The sequence below is a fragment of the Coregonus clupeaformis genome, chromosome 30 (assembly GCF_020615455.1).
Source record: "Coregonus clupeaformis isolate EN_2021a chromosome 30, ASM2061545v1, whole genome shotgun sequence".
NCBI classification, from domain to species: domain Eukaryota; kingdom Metazoa; phylum Chordata; class Actinopteri; order Salmoniformes; family Salmonidae; genus Coregonus; species Coregonus clupeaformis.
The window spans coordinates 50,743,684-50,763,311 of record NC_059221.1 but is presented as its reverse complement, the minus strand read 5'-3'; the positions used below and the strand labels follow the sequence as shown (position 1 = coordinate 50,763,311).

General features: G+C 45.7%; 1 protein-coding gene across 1 annotated transcript in view; it reads left to right on the top strand.

The window, feature by feature from the left end:
- LOC121546640 (filamin-A-like) overlaps nucleotides 1–19,628 on the top strand; it is a 140,718-nt gene that overhangs the window by 95,791 nt on the left and 25,299 nt on the right. Inside the window, exons 24-30 of the mRNA XM_045209653.1 lie at nucleotides 2,008–2,170; nucleotides 4,172–4,332; nucleotides 6,140–6,308; nucleotides 6,434–6,556; nucleotides 13,568–13,724; nucleotides 14,027–14,216; nucleotides 14,935–14,958. Coding sequence (XP_045065588.1) covers nucleotides 2,008–2,170; nucleotides 4,172–4,332; nucleotides 6,140–6,308; nucleotides 6,434–6,556; nucleotides 13,568–13,724; nucleotides 14,027–14,216; nucleotides 14,935–14,958 — 987 coding nt within the window. The remainder of the gene's footprint in view (nucleotides 1–2,007; nucleotides 2,171–4,171; nucleotides 4,333–6,139; nucleotides 6,309–6,433; nucleotides 6,557–13,567; nucleotides 13,725–14,026; nucleotides 14,217–14,934; nucleotides 14,959–19,628) is intronic.

The window sequence follows — 19,628 nt, the reverse complement described above, 5'->3', positions numbered from 1 at the left end:
ACGCTATCTAGTACTCTCCCTATGAAGAGGGTGAGTTAGTACACTACCTAGTACACTCCCTATGAAGAGGGTGAGTTAGTACGCTATCTAGTACACTCCCTACGAAGAGGGTGAGTTAGTACGCTATCTAGTACACTCCCTACGAAGAGGGTGAGTTAGTACGCTATCTAGTACACTCCCTACGAAGAGGGTGAGTTAGTACACTACCTAGTACACTCCCTACGAAGAGGGTGAGTTAGTACACTACCTAGTACTCTCCCTACGAAGAGGGTGAGTTAGTACACTACCTAGTACACTCCCTACGAAGAGGGTGAGTTAGTACACTATCTAGTACTCTCCCTACGAAGAGGGTGAGTTAGTACGCTATCTAGTACACTCCCTATGAAGAGGGTGAGTTAGTACGCTACCTAGTACACTCCCTACGAAGAGGGTGAGTTAGTACGCTATCTAGTACACTCCCTACGAAGAGGGTGAGTTAGTACGCTATCTAGTACACTCCCTACGAAGAGGGTGAGTTAGTATGCTATCTAGTACTCTCCCTACGAAGAGGGTGAGTTAGTACGCTATCTAGTACACTCCCTACAAAGAGGGTGAGTTAGTATGCTACCTAGTACACTCCCTATGAAGAGGGTGAGTTAGTACGCTATCTAGTACTCTCCCTACGAAGAGGGTGAGTTAGTACGCTATCTAGTACACTCCCTACGAAGAGGGTGAGTTAGTACACTATCTAGTACTCTCCCTACGAAGAGGGTGAGTTAGTACACTACCTAGTACACTCCCTACGAAGAGGGTGAGTTAGTACACTATCTAGTACTCTCCCTACGAAGAGGGTGAGTTAGTACACTACCTAGTACACTCCCTAGTACACTCCCTATGAAGAGGGTGAGTTAGTACGCTATCTAGTACACTCCCTATGAAGAGGGTGAGTTAGTACGCTACCTAGTACACTCCCTATGAAGAGGGTGAGTTAGTACGCTATCTAGTACACTCCCTACGAAGAGGGTGAGTTAGTACGCTATCTAGTACACTCCCTACGAAGAGGGTGAGTTAGTACGCTATCTAGTACACTCCCTATGAAGAGGGTGAGTTAGTACGCTATCTAGTACACTCCCTACGAAGAGGGTGAGTTAGTACGCTATCTAGTACACTCCTACGAAGAGGGTGAGTTAGTACGCTATCTAGTACACTCCCTACGAAGAGGGTGAGTTAGTACGCTATCTAGTACACTCCCTACGAAGAGGGTGAGTTAGTACGCTATCTAGTACACTCCCTATGAAGAGGGTGAGTTAGTACGCTATCTAGTACACTCCCTATGAAGAGGGTGAGTTAGTACGCTATCTAGTACACTCCCTACGAAGAGGGTGAGTTAGTACGCTATCTAGTACACTCCCTACGAAGAGGGTGAGTTAGTACGCTATCTAGTACACTCCCTACGAAGAGGGTGAGTTAGTACGCTATCTAGTACACTCCCTACGAAGAGGGTGAGTTAGTACGCTATCTAGTACACTCCCTACGAAGAGGGTGAGTTAGTACGCTATCTAGTACACTCCCTATGAAGAGGGTGAGTTAGTACGCTACCTAGTACTCTCCCTATGAAGAGGGTGAGTTAGTACACTACCTAGTACACTCCCTATGAAGAGGGTGAGTTAGTACGCTATCTAGTACACTCCCTATGAAGAGGGTGAGTTAGTACGCTACCTAGTACACTCCCTACGAAGATGAGTAGAGTAGAGAAATACTTATTTCCCTCATTTAAAATGCAAATCAATTTATAACATTTCTGACATGCGTTTTTCTGGATTTTTTTGTTGTTATTCTGTCTCTCACTGTTCAAATAAACCTACCATTAAAATTATAGACTGATCATGTCTTTGTCAGTGGGCAAACGTACAAAATCAGCAGGGGATCAAATACTTTTTTCCCTCACTGTATATACAGACTGTCCAGACACCATAATGCCTGTGTGTTGTCCAGAATGAGTGATGGTTCTGAATGTTGTCTGTCCAGGTCCCCACTGTGTAAAGGTGGCGTATGATGAGTCTCCGGTTCCCAATAGTCCGTTCCGTGTGGCCGTGACGGAGGGTTGCGACCCGGGGCGGGTACGTGCACATGGACCAGGCTTGGACAGTGGCATCACCAACAAAGCCAACAAGTTCACCGTGGAGACCCGGTACGACAGACACACACCACATGCGCGCGCACACACACACACACACAAACACACACACGAGACACTACCTTGTCAGAGGCTAGGTTTCTATCCAATTGGCGACAGATTTTCATGCGAATATCCTGAAATTCGCAAAAAAGCAATATGCACATTTTCCCACCAGAGATGTTTCCATCAAACTGACTTGTTGAGGATAAAAGGCTGTGTGTTGACACAGTGCACATAAAAAGACCTTTTTGTTTGAATTCCCATGTACCAAATAAAAACACAAGTTAAATGTGTTTCCATCATTTTGAACTCTACTGATGGTGTTGTGTTACATAGCGAATGTGCCCACTGGTCTTGGCACGTGCACGCTAGCCAACAGCTCCCAGATACAGTGTGGGTTTAGACTACATGATGAGATTATTATGGACAAAAGCTACATCATTGTTATTTAACAGCAGCCAAGCATCAATCATCATGTCTGACTACCCCACTGACTACCCCACTGACTACCCCACTGACTACCCCACTGACTACCCCACTGACTACCCCACTGACTACCTCACTGACTACCCCACTGACTACCCCACTGACTACCCCACTGACTACCCCACTGACTACCCCACTGACTACCTCACTGACTACCCCACTGACTACCCCACTGACTACCCCACTGACTACCCCACTGACTACCTCACTGACTACCTCACTGACTACCCCACTGACTACCCCACTGACTACCCCACTGACTACCCCACTGACTACCCCACTGACTACCCCACTGACTACCCCACTGACTACCCCACTGACTACCCCACTGACTACCTCACTGACTACCTGACTGACTACCTCACTGACTACCTCACTGACTACCCGACTGACTACCCCACTGACTACCCCACTGACTACCTCACTGACTACCCCACTGACTACCCCACTGACTACCCCACTGACTACCCCACTGACTACCCCACTGACTACCCCACTGACTCCCCCACTGACTACCCCACTGACTACCCCACTGACTACCCCACTGACTACCCCACTGACTACCCCACTGACTACCCCACTGACTACCCCACTGACTACCCCACTGACTACCCCACTGACTACCCCACTGACTACCCCACTGACTACCTCACTGACTACCCCACTGACTACCCCACTGACTACCTCACTGACTACCCCACTGACTACCCCACTGACTACCTCACTGACTACCCCACTGACTACCCCACTGACTACCCCACTGACTACCCCACTGACTACCCCACTGACTACCCCACTGACTACCCCACTGACTACCCCACTGACTACCTCACTGACTACCCCACTGACTACATCACTGACTACCCCACTGACTACCTCACTGACTACCCCACTGACTACCCGACTGACTACCCGACTGACTACCCCACTGACTACCTCACTGACTACCCCACTGACTACCCCACTGACTACCTCACTGACTACCCCACTGACTACCTCACTGACTACCCCACTGACTACCCCACTGACTACCCCACTGACTACCCCACTGACTACCCCACTGACTACCGCACTGACTACCTCACTGACTACCGCACTGACTACCTCACTGACTACCCCACTGACTACCCCACTGACTACCCCACTGACTACCCCACTGACTACCTCACTGACTACCCCACTGACTACCCCACTGACTACCCCACTGACTACCCCACTGACTACCCCACTAACTACCTCTCTAACTACCTCAATGACTATTTACCTAATATTCCACAGATGTCACCAGAATAATCCCACAGCATGATGGTTATTATATCAAGTGTTTCCACCTCCATTTCTCACATGACAAATTTTACCAACACGAAAAGATTCCATCTTGACTAGCATATTTTGTTTCGTGAACATTTTAGAAAGTTTACCGACAAATTAGCTGTTTCCATGAGGCCGACATGTACTTTACTTGTATAAAAAGTGAATGGAAACCTGGTTAGTATGATGATCTGTCTCTCTCTCTCTCTCTCGTAGTGGTGCGGGTACAGGAGGACTGGGTCTGGCTGTAGAGGGCCCATCGGAGGCGAAGATGTCCTGCACCGACAACAAAGATGGCAGCTGCAGCGTGGAGTACGTTCCCTACGAGGCTGGAACATATAACCTCAACATCACCTACGGAGGACAGCCCATTGCTGGTACGGATGCACACACATACAGTTGAAGTCGGAAGTTTACATACACTTAAGTTGGAGTCATTAAAACTTGTTTTTCAACCACTCCACAAATTTCTTGTTAACAAACTATAGTTTTAGCAAGTCGGTTAGGACATCTACTTTGTGCATGACAAGTAATTTTTCCAACAATTGTTTACAGACAGATTATTTCACTTATAATTCACTGTATCACAATTCCAGTGGGTCAGAAGTTTACATACACTAAGTTGACTGTGCCTTTAAACAGCTTGGAAAATTCCTGAAAATTATGTCATGGCTTTAGAAGCTTCTGGTAGGCTAATTTGACATCATTTGAGTCAATTGGAGGTGTACCTGTGGATGTATTTCAAGGCCTACCTTCAAACACAGTGCCTCTTTGCTTGACATCATGGGAAAATCAAAAGAAATCAGCCAAGACCTCAGAAAAAAATGTGTAGACCTCCACAAGTCTGGTTCATCCTTGGGAGCAATTTCCAAACGCCTGAAGGTACCACGTTCATCTGTACAAACAATAGTATGCAAGTATAAACACCATGGGACCGCTCAGGAAGGAGACGCGTTCTGTCTCCTATAGATGAACGTACTTTGGTGCGAAAAGTGCAAATCAATCCCAGAACAACAGCAAAGGACCTTGTGAAGATGCTGGAGGAAACCAGTACAAAAGTATCTACATCCACAGTAAAACGAGTCCTATATCGACATAACCTGAAAGGCCGCTCAGCATGGAAGAAGCCACTGCTCCAAAACCGCCATAAAAAAGCCAGACTACGGTTTGCAACTGCACATGGGGACAAAGATCGTACTTTTTGGAGAAATGTCCTCTGGTCTGATGAAACAAAATAGAACTGTTTGGCCATAATGACTATTGTTATGTTTGGAGGAAAAAGGGGGTTGCTTGCAAGCCGAAGAACACCATCCCAACCGTGAAGCACGGGGGTGGCAGCATCATGCTGTGGGGGTGCTTTGCTGCAGGAGGGACTGGTGCACTTTACAAAATAGATGGCATCATGAGGAAGGAAAATTATGTGGATATATTGAAGCAACATCTCAAGACATCAGTCAGGAAGTTAAAGCTTGGTCGCAAATGGGTCTTCCAAATGGACAATGACCCCAAGCATACTTCCAAAGTTGTGGCAAAATGGCTTAAGGACAACAAAGTCAAGGTATTTGGAGTGGCCATCACAAAGCCCTGACCTCAATCCTATAGAAAATGTGTGGGCAGAACTGAAAAAGCGTGTGCAAGCAAGGAGGCCTACAAACCTGACTCAGTTACACCAGCTCTGTCAGGAGGAATGGGCCAAAATTCACCCAACTTATTGTGGGAAGCTTGCGGAAGGCTACCCGAAACGTTTGACCCAAGTTAAACAATTTAAAGGCAATGCTACCAAATACTAATTGAGTGTATGTAAACTTCTGACCCACTGGGAATGTGATGAAAGAAATAAAAGCTTAAATAAATCATTCTCTCTACTATTATTCTGACATTTCACATTCTTAAAATAAAGTGGTGATCCCAACTGACCTAAGACAGGGAATTTTTACTAGGATTAAATGTCAGGAATTGTGAAAAACTTAGTTTAAATGTATTTGGCTAAGGTTTATGTAAACTTCCGACTTCAACTGTACACGCATGCTGGTACGTTGTATTGTGTATTTAAATTGTGACGCTAGCTAGTGAGCTTCCCAATCTGTGATAATAAAGAACTAGTACGGTATACACTAAACCCACGCTCTCGCCGTCTCCCCTCTCTCTCTGTCCCCCCCCCCACATCTCTCGCTCCATTTTTAGGCAGTCCATTCCAGGTTCCTGTCAGCGACACTGTGGACAGTTCTAAGGTGAAGTGCCAAGGGGTGGGGCTTGGAACCAACGTGCGTGCCAACATTCCACAGGCCTTCACCGTGGACGCCTCTAAAGCAGGAGTCGCCCCTCTGCAAGTCCGAGTACAAGGACCCAAAGGGTGTGTGTGTGTGTGTGTGTGTGTGTGTGTACGAGCCCTCTCTTTGATTCTATAACTTTTGGTTCATGTGTCCAACTCTGGTTTCTCTGTGTGTGTGTGTGTGTGTGTGTGTGTGTGTGTGTAGGTGTGGTGGAGCCAGTAGAGTGTGTAGATAATGGAGACCAGACTCACACAGTGAACTACATCCCCACCAGAGAGGGACCTTACTCTATCAACGTACTGTACGCTGACCAAGACATCCCACGCAGGTAACACACACACTTGTGCAAAGTTGATTTGTCACAGGAGATAGAAGGTGTAAACGGTACAGGGAAGTGGTTACTTGCATAGTATCAATATCAAAAACAGAAAGTGTCCAGATAAAAATATAGTATAAATATTTTATCATTATTAGATGATGCTTACGCAGACACACTTGTCTAAATTGATGGGTCATGTGAAAGAGAGGCTATAATCACCCTCAGCCATATCTAGCTGAGTGGATGGGTCACTATTGTCTAGATCAGGGGTGTCAAACTCATTTTAGCTCAGGGGCCACATGGAGGAAAATCTATTCCCAAGTGGGCCGGACCGGAAAAATCATGGTGTATATATAACTTAAAAACAACAACTTCAGATTGTTTTCTTTGTTTTAATACGATCAACATACAACATAAAGCTGGAGCCTGAGGACAGTGTGTCCAAAATAGTACAAGCACAACATCACTATTAATCATAAAACACGTCAAGTTTATTTGAAAATTCTAAAGAAAAAGAACACACAAACACACAATGCCTCAGTGATTAACAGAACTGTTTCACAGATCACAGAACTATATCAGGGTGTCATTTCTCAGGCAGAAATGTAGATAAAAATAATGAAATCCTGTTCCCCAAACAAGTGCAAGAACCACAGAGTCAAGAATAGGTTAAATATACAAATAAAATAAAATCAATTAAAAACAATAGCACATCAACATAAAAACATATAAACATAAAGCTGGAGCCTGAGGACAGTGTCCAAAAGCACAACATCACTATTAATCATAAAACACCTCAAGTTATTTGAAAGTTCTGAGGACAAAGAACACACAAACACACAATGCCTCAGTGATTCACAGAACTATATCACAGAACTATATCAGGGTGTCATTTCTCAGGCAGAAATGTAGATAAAAATAATGAAATCCTGTTCCCCAAACAAGTGCAAGAACCACAGAGTCAAGAATAGGTTAAATATACAAATAAAATAAAATCAATTAAAAACAATAGCACATCAACATAAAAACATATAAACATAAAGCTGGAGCCTGAGGACAGTGTCCAAAAGCACAACATCACTATTAATCATAAAACACCTCAAGTTATTTGAAAGTTCTGAGGACAAAAAACACACAATGCCTCAGTGATTCACAGAAGTATATCACAGATCACAGAACTATATCAGGTGTCATTTCTCAGGCAGAAATGTAGATAAAAATAATGAAATCCTGTTCCCCAAACAAGTGCAAGAACCACAGAGTCAAGAATAGGTTAAATATACAAATAAAATAAAATCAATTAAAAACAATAGCACATCAACATAAAAACATAAACATAAATCTGAAAGCGTTGCTCAAACTCCCGTAACAGTCCCGTTATTTTATCTTTGAACCGCTTCATGTCTGCCCCATGTTGGGTCGCGACACACATTTTTCAGACAGGGGAAGTGAGCTGCATCACCACCGGCGAGTTGCGTCTCCCACAATGACAGCTTCAACTTGAAAGAACGTATGCTGTCATAATACCGCGTGACAACTTTGTTGCGCCCTTGCAGCTGTTTGTTCAAGTTATTCAGGTGCTCTGTAACATCCACCATAAATGCAAGGTCCGGCATCCATTCTGCGGAATGAAATTCTAACACTGGTTTGCCCTTTTCTTCCATGAACTGTTCAATTTCTTCTCGTAAATCAAAGAAACGCCTCAGCACAGCACCTCGGCTTAACCATCTTACCTCAGTGTGGTATGGCAGGCCATAGATGTGGTCTTTCTCTCTGAGAAGGCTGTCAAACTGACGGTGATTCAGGCTTCTGGATCGGATGAAATTAACAGTTTGGATGACCACCTTCATGACGTTATCCATCTTTAATGACTTGCAACACAAAGCCTCCTGGTGCAAAATACAGTGAAAAGTCAAAAATCACGTCCTCCATTTGCAGATTGCACTTTCTCTCTGAACTTTGTCACAACGCCTGCTTTTTTTCCCGATCATTGAGGGCGCACCATCTGTAGCCAGGCTGACAGCGCAGGACCAGTCCACTCCGACCCTGTCCAGCGCGCCGACGAGTGCGGTAAAAATATCAGCTGCTGTCGTTGTATCTGTCATCGGCACCAACTCCACGAACTCCTCGGTGACGGTCAATGTGTCATCAACTCCACGGATGAAAAAATGGCCAGTTGTGCAACATCTGTAATGTCCGTGCTTTCATCAATTGCAACCGAAAACGCAATAAATTACTTTACTTTTTGCTTCAACTGGCTGTCCAAATCCACTGAAAGATCGGAAATTCTGTCTGCAACTGTGTTTCTTGTCAGGCTGATATTTGCAAAAGCCTGCCGCTTTTCAGGGCACACAATCTCCGCTGCCTTCATCATGCATGTTTTTACAAATTCACCCTCACTAAATGGTTTTGAAGCCACTGCGATTTCATTAGCAATGAGGTAGCTAGCTTTCACTGCAGCGTCACTGATGTCTCGGCTGTGAGTAAACACAGACTGCTGTTTCTTCAGACCCGCCAACAGTTCATTCACCTTCTCTCATCTCCGCTGTCCTTGAAAGTTGTCATATTTGTCGGCATGAAGACTCGCATAGTGGCGACGAAGGTTATATTCTTTCAGCATAAATAGGATGACCATTTTTCTTGGAACACTCTGCACTCTGCGTCCACTTTTCTCTTTTTTTGACAGAGACATATTGGGGCAATGAGGGTGCCAAAGAACATAATGTTAAAAGTAGAAGCCGTAATAAATATCGCGGGCAAAACAAAGTAGCTCATTGGCTGCACGTGCTTGACCTACTTGCTCTGCCCCGGTATAAACAGTTTGCTTGCTTAACACAATTGCTATTGCGCCATCCAGTGGACGCAATTGGAACAGCAGTTTATTTTATTGAAAAATTGCAGCGCATTTTTATACTTTACAAAATTATTATTATTATATTTTTTTATTATTATTAAACCCGTTTGCGGGCCTGATCCGGCCCGTGGGCCGGACGTTTGACACCCCTGGTCTAGACACTGTACACATGTTCATGAGATACAATAGATGGCCGTAATCACCCCCAGACACACCTGGGTAACTTGATGGGTCATGTAATCATCTGGGTAACTTGATGGGTCATGTAATGATCTGGGTAACTTGATGGGTCATGTAATGATCTGGGTAACTTGATGGGTCATGTAATGATCTGGGTAACTTGATGGGTCATGTAATCATCTGGGTAACTTGATGGGTCATGTAATCATCTGGCTAACTTGATGGGTCATGTAATCATCAGGGTAACTTGATGGGTCATGTAATGATCTGGGTAACTTGATGGGTCATGTAATGATCTGGGTAACTTGATGGGTCATGTAATGATCTGGCTAACTTGATGGGTCATGTAATCATCAGGGTAACTTGATGGGTCATGTAATGATCTGGGTAACTTGATGGGTCATGTAATGATCTGGGTAACTTGATGGGTCATGTAATGATCTGGGTAACTTGATGGGTCATGTAATCATCTGGCTAACTTGATGGGTCATGTAATCATCTGGCTAACTTGATGGGTCATGTAATCATCTGGCTAACTTGATGGGTCATGTAATCATCTGGGTAACTTGATGGGTCATGTAATGATCTGGGTAACTTGATGGGTCATGTAATCATCTGGGTAACTTGATGGGTCGTGTAATCACCTGGCTAACTTGATGGGTCGTGTAATCATCTGTTTAACTTGATGGGTCGTGTAATCATCTGGGTAACTTGATGGGTCGTGTAATCATCTGGGTAACTTGATGGGTCATGTAATCACCTGGCTAACTTGATGGGTCATGTAATCACCTGGCTAACTTGATGGGTCATGTAATCACCTGGCTAACTTGATGGGTCGTGTAATCATCTGGGTAACTTGATGGGTCGTGTAATCATCTGGGTAACTTGATGGGTCGTGTAATCATCTGGGTAACTTGATGGGTCGTGTAATCACCTGGCTAATTTGATGGGTCATGTAATCATCTGGCTAACTTGATGGGTCATGTAATCATCTGGCTAACTTGATGGGTCATGTAATCATCTGGCTAACTTGATGGGTCATGTAATGATCTGGCTAACTTGATGGGTCATGTAATGATCTGGGTAACTTGATGGGTCATGTAATCATCTGGGTAACTTGATGGGTCATGTAATGATCTGGCCGAAGTGGAGTCTTTTTTGTTTAGACATGTAGGTAGCTAGCTAAACAATGAACCGGCATAATCCCAACTCATACTACTACCAATATAAACATTGTCATAGCTGTAGTGTGAATCTGCAGGTAGCTAAAGCTAACAAACTAGGTTCAGTGTTGGCTAGCTAACATTAGGCTATAACTAGCAATGCAAATGGGTTTCTGATTCAAATAATATTACTACACAGATCATACAGCTAACGTTTGCTAGCTAACTAACAGTACGCTTTAACTTGCGATAAAAATGACTTTCTGACTAAATTAGAAACATATCTGAAAATGTAGCTAGACTCTAACCCGTATACCCGGAGCGACTTACAGGAGCAATTAGGGTTAAGTGCCTTGCTCAAGGGCACATCGACAGATTTTTCACCTAGTTGGCTTGGGGATTAGAACCAGCGACCTTTCGGTTACTGGCACAACGCTCTTAACCACTAAGCTACCTGCCGCCCCAATGGATGAATGCTTCACGGCAGACTGGAACCATTTAACTCTGTTTTGTTTGTAGCAAACTTTACATCGTGTTTGGCGTTGTCAAGTCACTCCGGTTCACACTGACCGTGGCGTGTGCAGTAAATAGCCCATCACTTTTTTCCAACGGATCTGTCGATAGCGCCTGCTAAATTCAGAAATTCAGGGCATCAATGTTGTTGAGAAAAGTAACAAAACTTTTGTAGATCCCGATGGCTAACGTTATATCTTTCAAAAACAGTGCGGTAGAAAGGACTGTCAACACATACTGAACGGATCACGTTATAGACAGAAGCGTGCTACATGGCAGACCGATCCAAACTCATCTCCCGGCATGTCCAGCCCATACATTATCTCAGCCAATCATGGCTAGCGGGAAGGTTCCTGTCTTTCTGTGGCTAAACCAACTCGTAATTTAACCATTTTATTCGCATTTATGGATAGAATACAAGTTTGTTAAGGCACATGAAAGTTAATATATTGCAGAAGGCATTTCTGCCAAAAAACGCATTTTGATAAAAAAAAAATTTACGTTCAAATACCGCTCCTGTGAAATAGGGATGTGCGACATACGCCTAGTTTCCTCAAACGAGTCACATACATACATACATACATACATACATACATACATACATACATACATACATACATACATACATACATACATACATACATACATACATACATACATACAGTGAGGGAAAAAAGTATTTGATCCCCTGCTGATTTTGTATGTTTGCCCACTGACAAAGAAATGATCAGTCTATAATTTTAATGGTAGGTTTATTTGAACAGTGAGAGACAGAATAACAACAAAAAAATCCAGAAAAGCGCATGTCAAAAATGTTATGAATTGATTTGCATTTTAATGAGGGAAATAAGTATTTGACCCCTCTGCAAAACATGACTTAGTACTTGGTGGCAAAACCCTTGTTGGCAATCACAGAGGTCAGATGTTTCTTGTAGTTGGCCACCAGGTTTGCACACATCTCAGGAGGGATTTTGTCCCACTCCTCTTTGCAGATCTTCTCCAAGTCATTAAGGTTTCGAGGCTGACGTTTGGCAACTCGAACCTTCAGCTCCCTCCACAGATTTTCTATTGGATTAAGGTCTGGAGACTGGCTAGACCACTCCAGGACCTTAATGTGCCTCTTCTTGAACCACTCCTTTGTTGCCTTGGCCCTGTATTTTGGGTCATTGTCATGCTGGAATACCCATCCACGACCCATTTTCAATGCCCTGGCTGAGGGAAGGAGGTTCTCACTCAAAATTTGACAGTACATGGCCCCGTCCATCGTCCCTTTGATGCGGTGAAGTTGTCCTGTCCCCTTAGCAGAAAAACACCCCCAAAGCATAATGTTTCCACCTCCATGTTTGACAGTGGGGATGGTGTTCTTGGGGTCATAGGCAGCATTCCTCCTCCTCCAAACACGGCGAGTTGAGTTGATGCCAAAGAGCTCGATTTTGGTCTCATCTGACCACAACACTTTCACCCAGTTCTCTGAATCATTCAGATGTTCAATGGCAAACTTCAGACGGGCCTGTATATGTGCTTTCTTGAGCAGGGGGACCTTGCGGGCGCTGCAGGATTTCAGTCCTTCACGGCGTAGTGTGTTACCAATTGTTTTCTTGGTGACTATGGTCCCAGCTGCCTTGAGATCACTGACAAGATCCTCCCGTGTAGTTCTGGGCTGATTCCTCACCGTTCTCATGATCATTGCAACTCCACGAGGTGAGATCTTGCATAGAGCCCCAGGCAGAGGGAGATTGACAGTTATTTTGTGTTTCTTCCATTTGCGAATAATCGCACCAACTGTTGTCACCTTCTCACCAAGCTGCTTGGCGATGGTCTTGTAGCCCATTCCAGCCTTGTGTAGGTCTACAATCTTGTCCCTGACATCCTTGGAGAGCTCTTTGGTCTTGGCCATGGTGGAGAGTTTGGAATCTGATTGATTGCTTCTGTGGACAGGTGTCTTTTTATACAGGTAACAAACTGAGATTAGGAGCACTCTCTTTAAGAGTGTGCTCCTAATCTCAGCTCGTTACCTGTATAAAAGACACCTGGGAGCCAGAAATCTTTCTGATTGAGGGGGGTCAAATATTTATTTCCCTCTTTTAAAATGCAAATCAATTAATAACATTTTTGACATGTGCTTTTCTGGAATGTTTTGTTGTTATTCTATCTCTCACTGTTCAAATAAACCTACCATTAAAATTATAGACTGATCATGTCTTTGTCAGTGTGGCAAACATACAAAATCAGCAGGGGATCAAATACTTTTCCCTCCCTGTTATGTGAAAAATGGGGGCTTCAGCTTCACACAGTTCTGCTATTCTCTAGTCCCTACAAGGTGAAGGTGTTGCCTACCCATGATGCCAGTAAGGTGCGGGCCAGCGGCCCCGGTCTCAACACCACCGGAGTGCCCGCCTCTCTGCCCGTCGAGTTCACCATCGACGCCAAGGATGCAGGAGAGGGGCTGCTTGCCGTGCAGATCACTGTGAGTACTGTTAACAAACCAATCAGCCAGCCTTCCAATAAGTCTACTCCCACTATGTCTAGGGGTCCAAAGCCTGTCTGAATGTGTGTATTTAACATCAGCAGTAGGAGTAAGCTAACCAGGTGTTGGCCGCATGTGTCTAGGAGATGGCATTACCAGGAGTATGCTAACCAGATGGCATTACCAGGGTCACGGGCCAGCTAGTCACTAGTGGGTCTGTCTCATTTCCATGGTGACCTCACCAGTATGACTGTCTCCATGGTTACCTCACCTGATGCTGTTTCCATGGTGACTGTCTCCAGGACCCTGAGGGGAAGCCTAAGAAGGCCAGTATCCGTGACAACCAGGACGGGACCTACCTGGTGTCGTATGTACCTGACATGACTGGTCGTTACACCATCCTGATTAAATATGGAGGGGATGAGATCCCCTACTCCCCCTTCCGCATCAGGGCTCTACCTACTGGAGACGCCAGCAAGTGTACTGTCACAGGTAACGCACACACTCACACTCACACTCTCACACACACAGTGTTTTTGGTATGGTATTGTGTGATCATTTGAACTTTCCCTCCACCCCACACATCCCCCTCCTCTCCCTCCCCCCCCTCCCCTCCCCTTCTGCTCCCCTTCCTCCTCCCCCTCCTCTCCCTCCTCCCCCTCCTCTCCATCCCCCTCCTCTCCCTCCTCCCCCTCCTCTCCATCCCCCTCCTCTCTCCCCCCCCTCCTCCCCTGCTCCCCTTCCTCCTCTCCCTCCTCCCCTCCTCTCCCTCCTCCCCTCCCCCTCCTCTCCATCCCCCCTCCTCTCCCTCCTCCCCCTCCTCTCATCCCCCCTCCTCTCCCTCCTCCCCTCCCCCTCCTCTCCATCCCCCCTCCTCTCCATCCCCCTCCTCTCCCTCCTCCCTCCCCCTCCTCTCCATCCCCCTCCTCTCCCTCCTCCCTCCCCCTCCTCTCCTCCTCCTCTCCTCTCCTCCCCCTCCTCTCCATCCCCCTCCTCTCCCTCCTCCCTCCCCCTCCTCTCCATCCCCCCTCCTCTCCCTCCTCCCCTCCCCCTCCTCTCCATCCCCCCTCCTCTCCCTCCTCCCCTGCTTCACTCCTCCATCACATTTGTTTCACCCCTCTGTTTGGAGCACCAGTTACTGCCTCTCACCCTGACTGTCATTGTGTTTGTCACTGTTTCGCTGCCCTGCTTCCACCCTTCTCCTTCTCAGTGTCAATCGGCGGCCACGGCCTGGGTAAGAACACTTAGATGATAGATCCTTTGGTCTTGTTCCGTCTCAGATCTGTTACTTTGGTCTGTCTGCATGCAGGAAGGCAACACCCATTTTTCAGTTCAACTACCTTTCAACTAGCTCCCTTTCCTGATATCTCTCTCTCTCGCTCTCTCTCGCTCTCTTGTTCTCTCTCTCGCTGTGTCTCTCTCTCTCTCTCTCTCGCTGTCTCTCTCTCTCTCTCGCTGTCTCTCTCTCTCTCTCGCTGTCTCTCTCTCTCGCTGTCTCTCTCTCTCGCGCTGTCTCTCTCTCTCGCGCTGTCTCTCTCTCTCTCGCGCTGTCTCTCTCTCTCTCGCGCTGTCTCTCTCTCTCGTGCTGTGTCTCTCTCTCTCGCGCTGTCTCTCTCTCTCTCTCTCTCGCGCTGTCTCTCTCTCTCTCTGTGTCTCTCTCGCTGTCTCTCTCTCTCTGTGTCTCTCTCGCTGTCTCTCTCTCTCTCTCTCGCTGTGTCTCTCTCTCTCTCTCGCTGTGTCTCTCTCTCTCTCTCGCTGTCTCTCTCTCTCTCTCTCTGTTTCTCTCTCTCTGTGTCTCTCTCTCTGTGTGTCTCTCTCTCTCTCTGCTGTGTCTCTCTCTCTCTGTGTGTCTCTCTCTCTCTGTGTCTCTCTCTCTCTGTGTGTCTCTCTCTGTGTCTCTCTCTCTCTGTCTCTCTCTCTCTCTCTCTCTCTCTCTCTCTCTCTCTCTCTCTCTCTCTCTCTCTCTGTGTGTCTCTGTCTCTCTCTCTGTGTGTCTCTCTCTCTCTTAATGTAAGGGCTTTATTGGCATGGGAAAGATACTGTTAACAAGCCAAAGCAAGTGAAGTAGATTTACATTTTTACATTTTAGTCATTTTAGTAGACGCTCTTATCCAGAGACTTAGTTAGTGAGTGGATACATTTCATACTGGTCCCCCGTGGGAATAGAACCCACAACCCTGGCGGTGCAAGCGCCATGCTCTACCAACTGAGCTACACAGGACTACATTACTAGATAATAAACAAAAGTAAATAAAAATGAAAAGTAACAGTAAACATTACACCTAAAAAAGTTCCAAAATAATAGACATTTCATATGCAAATAGTTAAAGTACAAAAGGGAAAATAAATAAACATAAATATGGGTTGTATTTTACAATGGTGGTTGTTCTTCACTGGTTGCCCTTTTCTTATGGCAACAAGTCACATATATATTGCTGCTGTGATTGCACACTGGTATTTCACCCAGTAGATAAGGGTGTTTATCAAAATTGAGTCTTAGGAAGGTTAGGAAATACAGCTCAGTTAGGAAATAAGGTTAGGAAATACAGCTCAGTTTCCACCTCATTTTGTGGGCAGTGTGCACATAGCCTGTCTTCTCTTGAAAGGCAGATCTGCCTACGGCGGCCTTTCTCAATAGCAAGGCTATGATCACTGAGTCTGTACATAGTCAAAGCTTACCTTACATTTGGGTCAGTCACAGTGGTCAGGTATTCTGCCACTGTGTACTCTCTGTTTAAGGCCAAATAGCATTCTAGTTTGCTCAGTTTTTTTGTAAATTCTTTCCAATGTGTCAAGTAATTCTTTTTTTTTTCTTATGATTTGGTTGGGTCTAATTGTGTTGTTGTCCTGGGGCTCTGTGGGGTCTGTTTGTGTTTGTGAACAGAGCCCCAGGACCAGCTTGCTTAGGGGACTCTTCTCCAGGTTCATCTCTCTGTAGGTGATGGCTTTGTTATGGAAGGTTTGGGAATCGCTTCCTTTTATATGGTCGTAGAATTTAACGGCTCTTTTCTGGATTTTGATAATTAGTGGGTATCGGCCTAATTCTGCTCTGCATGCATTATATTGGCTGGTGGTGCTGTGGTCTGGATGTGGGTCCTCTATGTGTAGGTCCGGGCGGGGGGGGGGTCCTGCAGGTCCGGGTGGGGGGGTCCCGCAGGTCTGGGCGGGGTGTCTGTTGATCTGTTGCTCCTGTGTGAGGTGTTGGGGGTGCAATGTCCTTTAGGGTCCGGGCGAAGGTGGGCACTGCTGCCTTGTAGAGGTGGACTTGGTCGTAAAGGCTGTTCAAATCCAGGGTGGAGTGGTGGGCCAGGTAGACATTTGGTTTTGAGGCACAGTCACGGGAAATACTTGTGTTTACCTGCTGTATGGTAGCAGGGTAGAAGTCTTTCTGTGGTAGCAGGGTTGGAATAACCACTTGTGTGTTGGGGAAAGTAGAAGTAGCTTTTTCTATCACTCACTTGAGTGCTGTGGCCACCCTTTCCTGCTGTGTTCTCAGGTTGTTTGTGCCTGTGTGTATTATTAGGTGGCTGGGTGACCCTAGTTGGTCCTCAGACAAAAGGACTAGGGCACGCAGGGTGTTTGGACACCAGAGTTTAGACACTGTGGTCAGGGTCTGTGGTGTCGAGACTTTGGTCAGGATCTGAGGTGGGCTGTTCTGCTGGCTTCTCTGCGGGGGTGGCCAGCTCTCTAATGGGTTGTTCTCTGTCACCCGTCATCATTCTCACCTTCTCCTCCAGCACTCTGATCCTCTCCTCTAGTGCTCTGTTCTTCTCCTGCTCTTTCTCCTGTTGATGTTGTCTCACCAGAGTGCAGACATGTCTCTCTCCACCTCCAGCTCTCCAGGTCTAGTTAAGGGGGTGTTGTTGTGCTGGTCTGTTGTCTGGGTCTGTGCTGACTGGAGTGTGTTCACCTGCTGTTCCAGCTCCACCTGCCTTACCTCCAGCTGGGTGAATTTATCCTTCATTTCAGTGAGGGAGTAGTACTCTGTGCTGGGAGGTTGACTTTCCACTTGGGGTTGCTCATCTGTGGGGTTGTATAATGAAGAGGTCTGGTCTGATGCGCTCGGGGTCGGGGTATCTTTCTGAAGCGAGAGCTTATCCTGCTGAGCTAGGTCTTTTGATTATGTGAAAGTCCAGCTGAAACTGTTTGGGGTTGCCCTGTACCAATATTGTTCCAGACTTGTACATGTTGACATTGGCTGACTCAGAGTCCTCGTTGTCTGGTATCCTGAGTTTCCACCCATCGCTAACACCCCCCCTCTTAACAGAGGGGTAGTGTGTTAATATAGCACTGTGCCATGCCAGGGGATGGTCTGTGTGGAACATTAAGTTGCTTATTTTCCCATTTTTATAATAGTCTGCAAAAAATGTCTTGATTTTCCATAAGGAGCTTATTTTTGTAGTCTTTACGTGCCTTGTCATTCTTTACATCCAGAGGGTACTGTATTGTAATGACCTCTGCACAGAGGGGGCTTCAAAGGCCTCTGCATTTGGGTGGGGTAGGATGTGGAACTCTCCTGCCATTGGGTGGGGGCGGCTGTGGAACTCTCCTGCCATTGGGTGGGGTAGGATGTGGAACTCTCCTGCCATTGGGTGGGGTAGGATGTGGAACTCTCCTGCCATTGGGTGGGGGAGGATGTGGAACTCTCCTGCCATTGGGTGGGGGAGGATGTGGAACTCTCCTGCCATTGGGTGGGGTAGGATGTGGAACTCTCCTGCCATTGGGTGGGGGAGGATGTGGAACTCTCCTGCCATTGGGTGGGGTAGGATGTGGAACTCTCCTGCCATTGTTGGGCTCAAGGGCTTTGACACCTCTCACTTCACACCTCAGTGCAAATTGAAGTTGCAGTCAGATATGTTCTGTCCTAGCAACCTTACGTTTACGTCATTTAGCAGACGCTCTTATCCAGAGCGACTTACAAATTGGTGCATTCACCCTATAGCCAGTGGGATAACCACTTTACAATTTTTTGTTTTTTTTGATAGCCTTAACCTTGATAGCCTTAACTTAGCATTCAGTCCTTTATAAAGTAAAATTATCATTGTAATGTATTTTTCTTCTTGGCTTTAAAAGTAGCTTCAGACTAAACATGACTCAGTCAGTTCCAGGTTGGATGGTGTTTTCAGGGTTCTGTTTGTTTGCCAGAGCATTTGCTGTATAGTTTGGGAATAGTAATCCTTGGTAGTAGAAAGCCTTCCAGGTAATTCCGTCCAAAATCAGGTTGTAGGTTTTGGAGTTTTGATTTGGAGTGAAGGTTACTGTGGAGGGTAGCTTCCTGTATATGTCCCTGCCGAAGAAATCTTTTTTGTAAAAACAAGCTGAAAAATGATCGCTCAGTCACTCGCTTGTTCTGTCTCTCTGTCTCTCTCTCTGCATGGGAAACGTATGTTAACTTTGCCAAAGCAAGTGAAGTAGATAATAAACAAAAGTGAAATGAACAATAAATATTAACAGTAAACATTACACTCAGAAGTTCCAAAATAATAAAGACATTTCAAATGTCATATTATGTATATATACAGTGTTCTAACAATGTGCAAATAGTTAAAGTACAAATGGGAAAAGAAATCAACATAAATATGGGTTGTATTTCCAATGGTGTTTGTTCTTCACTGGTTGCCATTTTCTTGTGGCAACAGGTCACAGATCTTGCTGCTGTGATGGCACACTGTGGTTTTTCACACAATAGAAATGGGAGTTTATCAAAATTGGATTTGTTTTCTGAATTCTTTGTGGGTCTGTGTAATCTGAGGGAAATATGGTCATACATTTGGCAGGAGGTTAGGAAATACAGCTCAGTTTCCACCTCATTTTGTGGGCAGTGTGCACATAGCCTGTCTTCTCTTGAAAGCCAGATCTGCCTATGGCAGCCTTTCTCAATAGCAAGGCTATGCTCACTGAGTC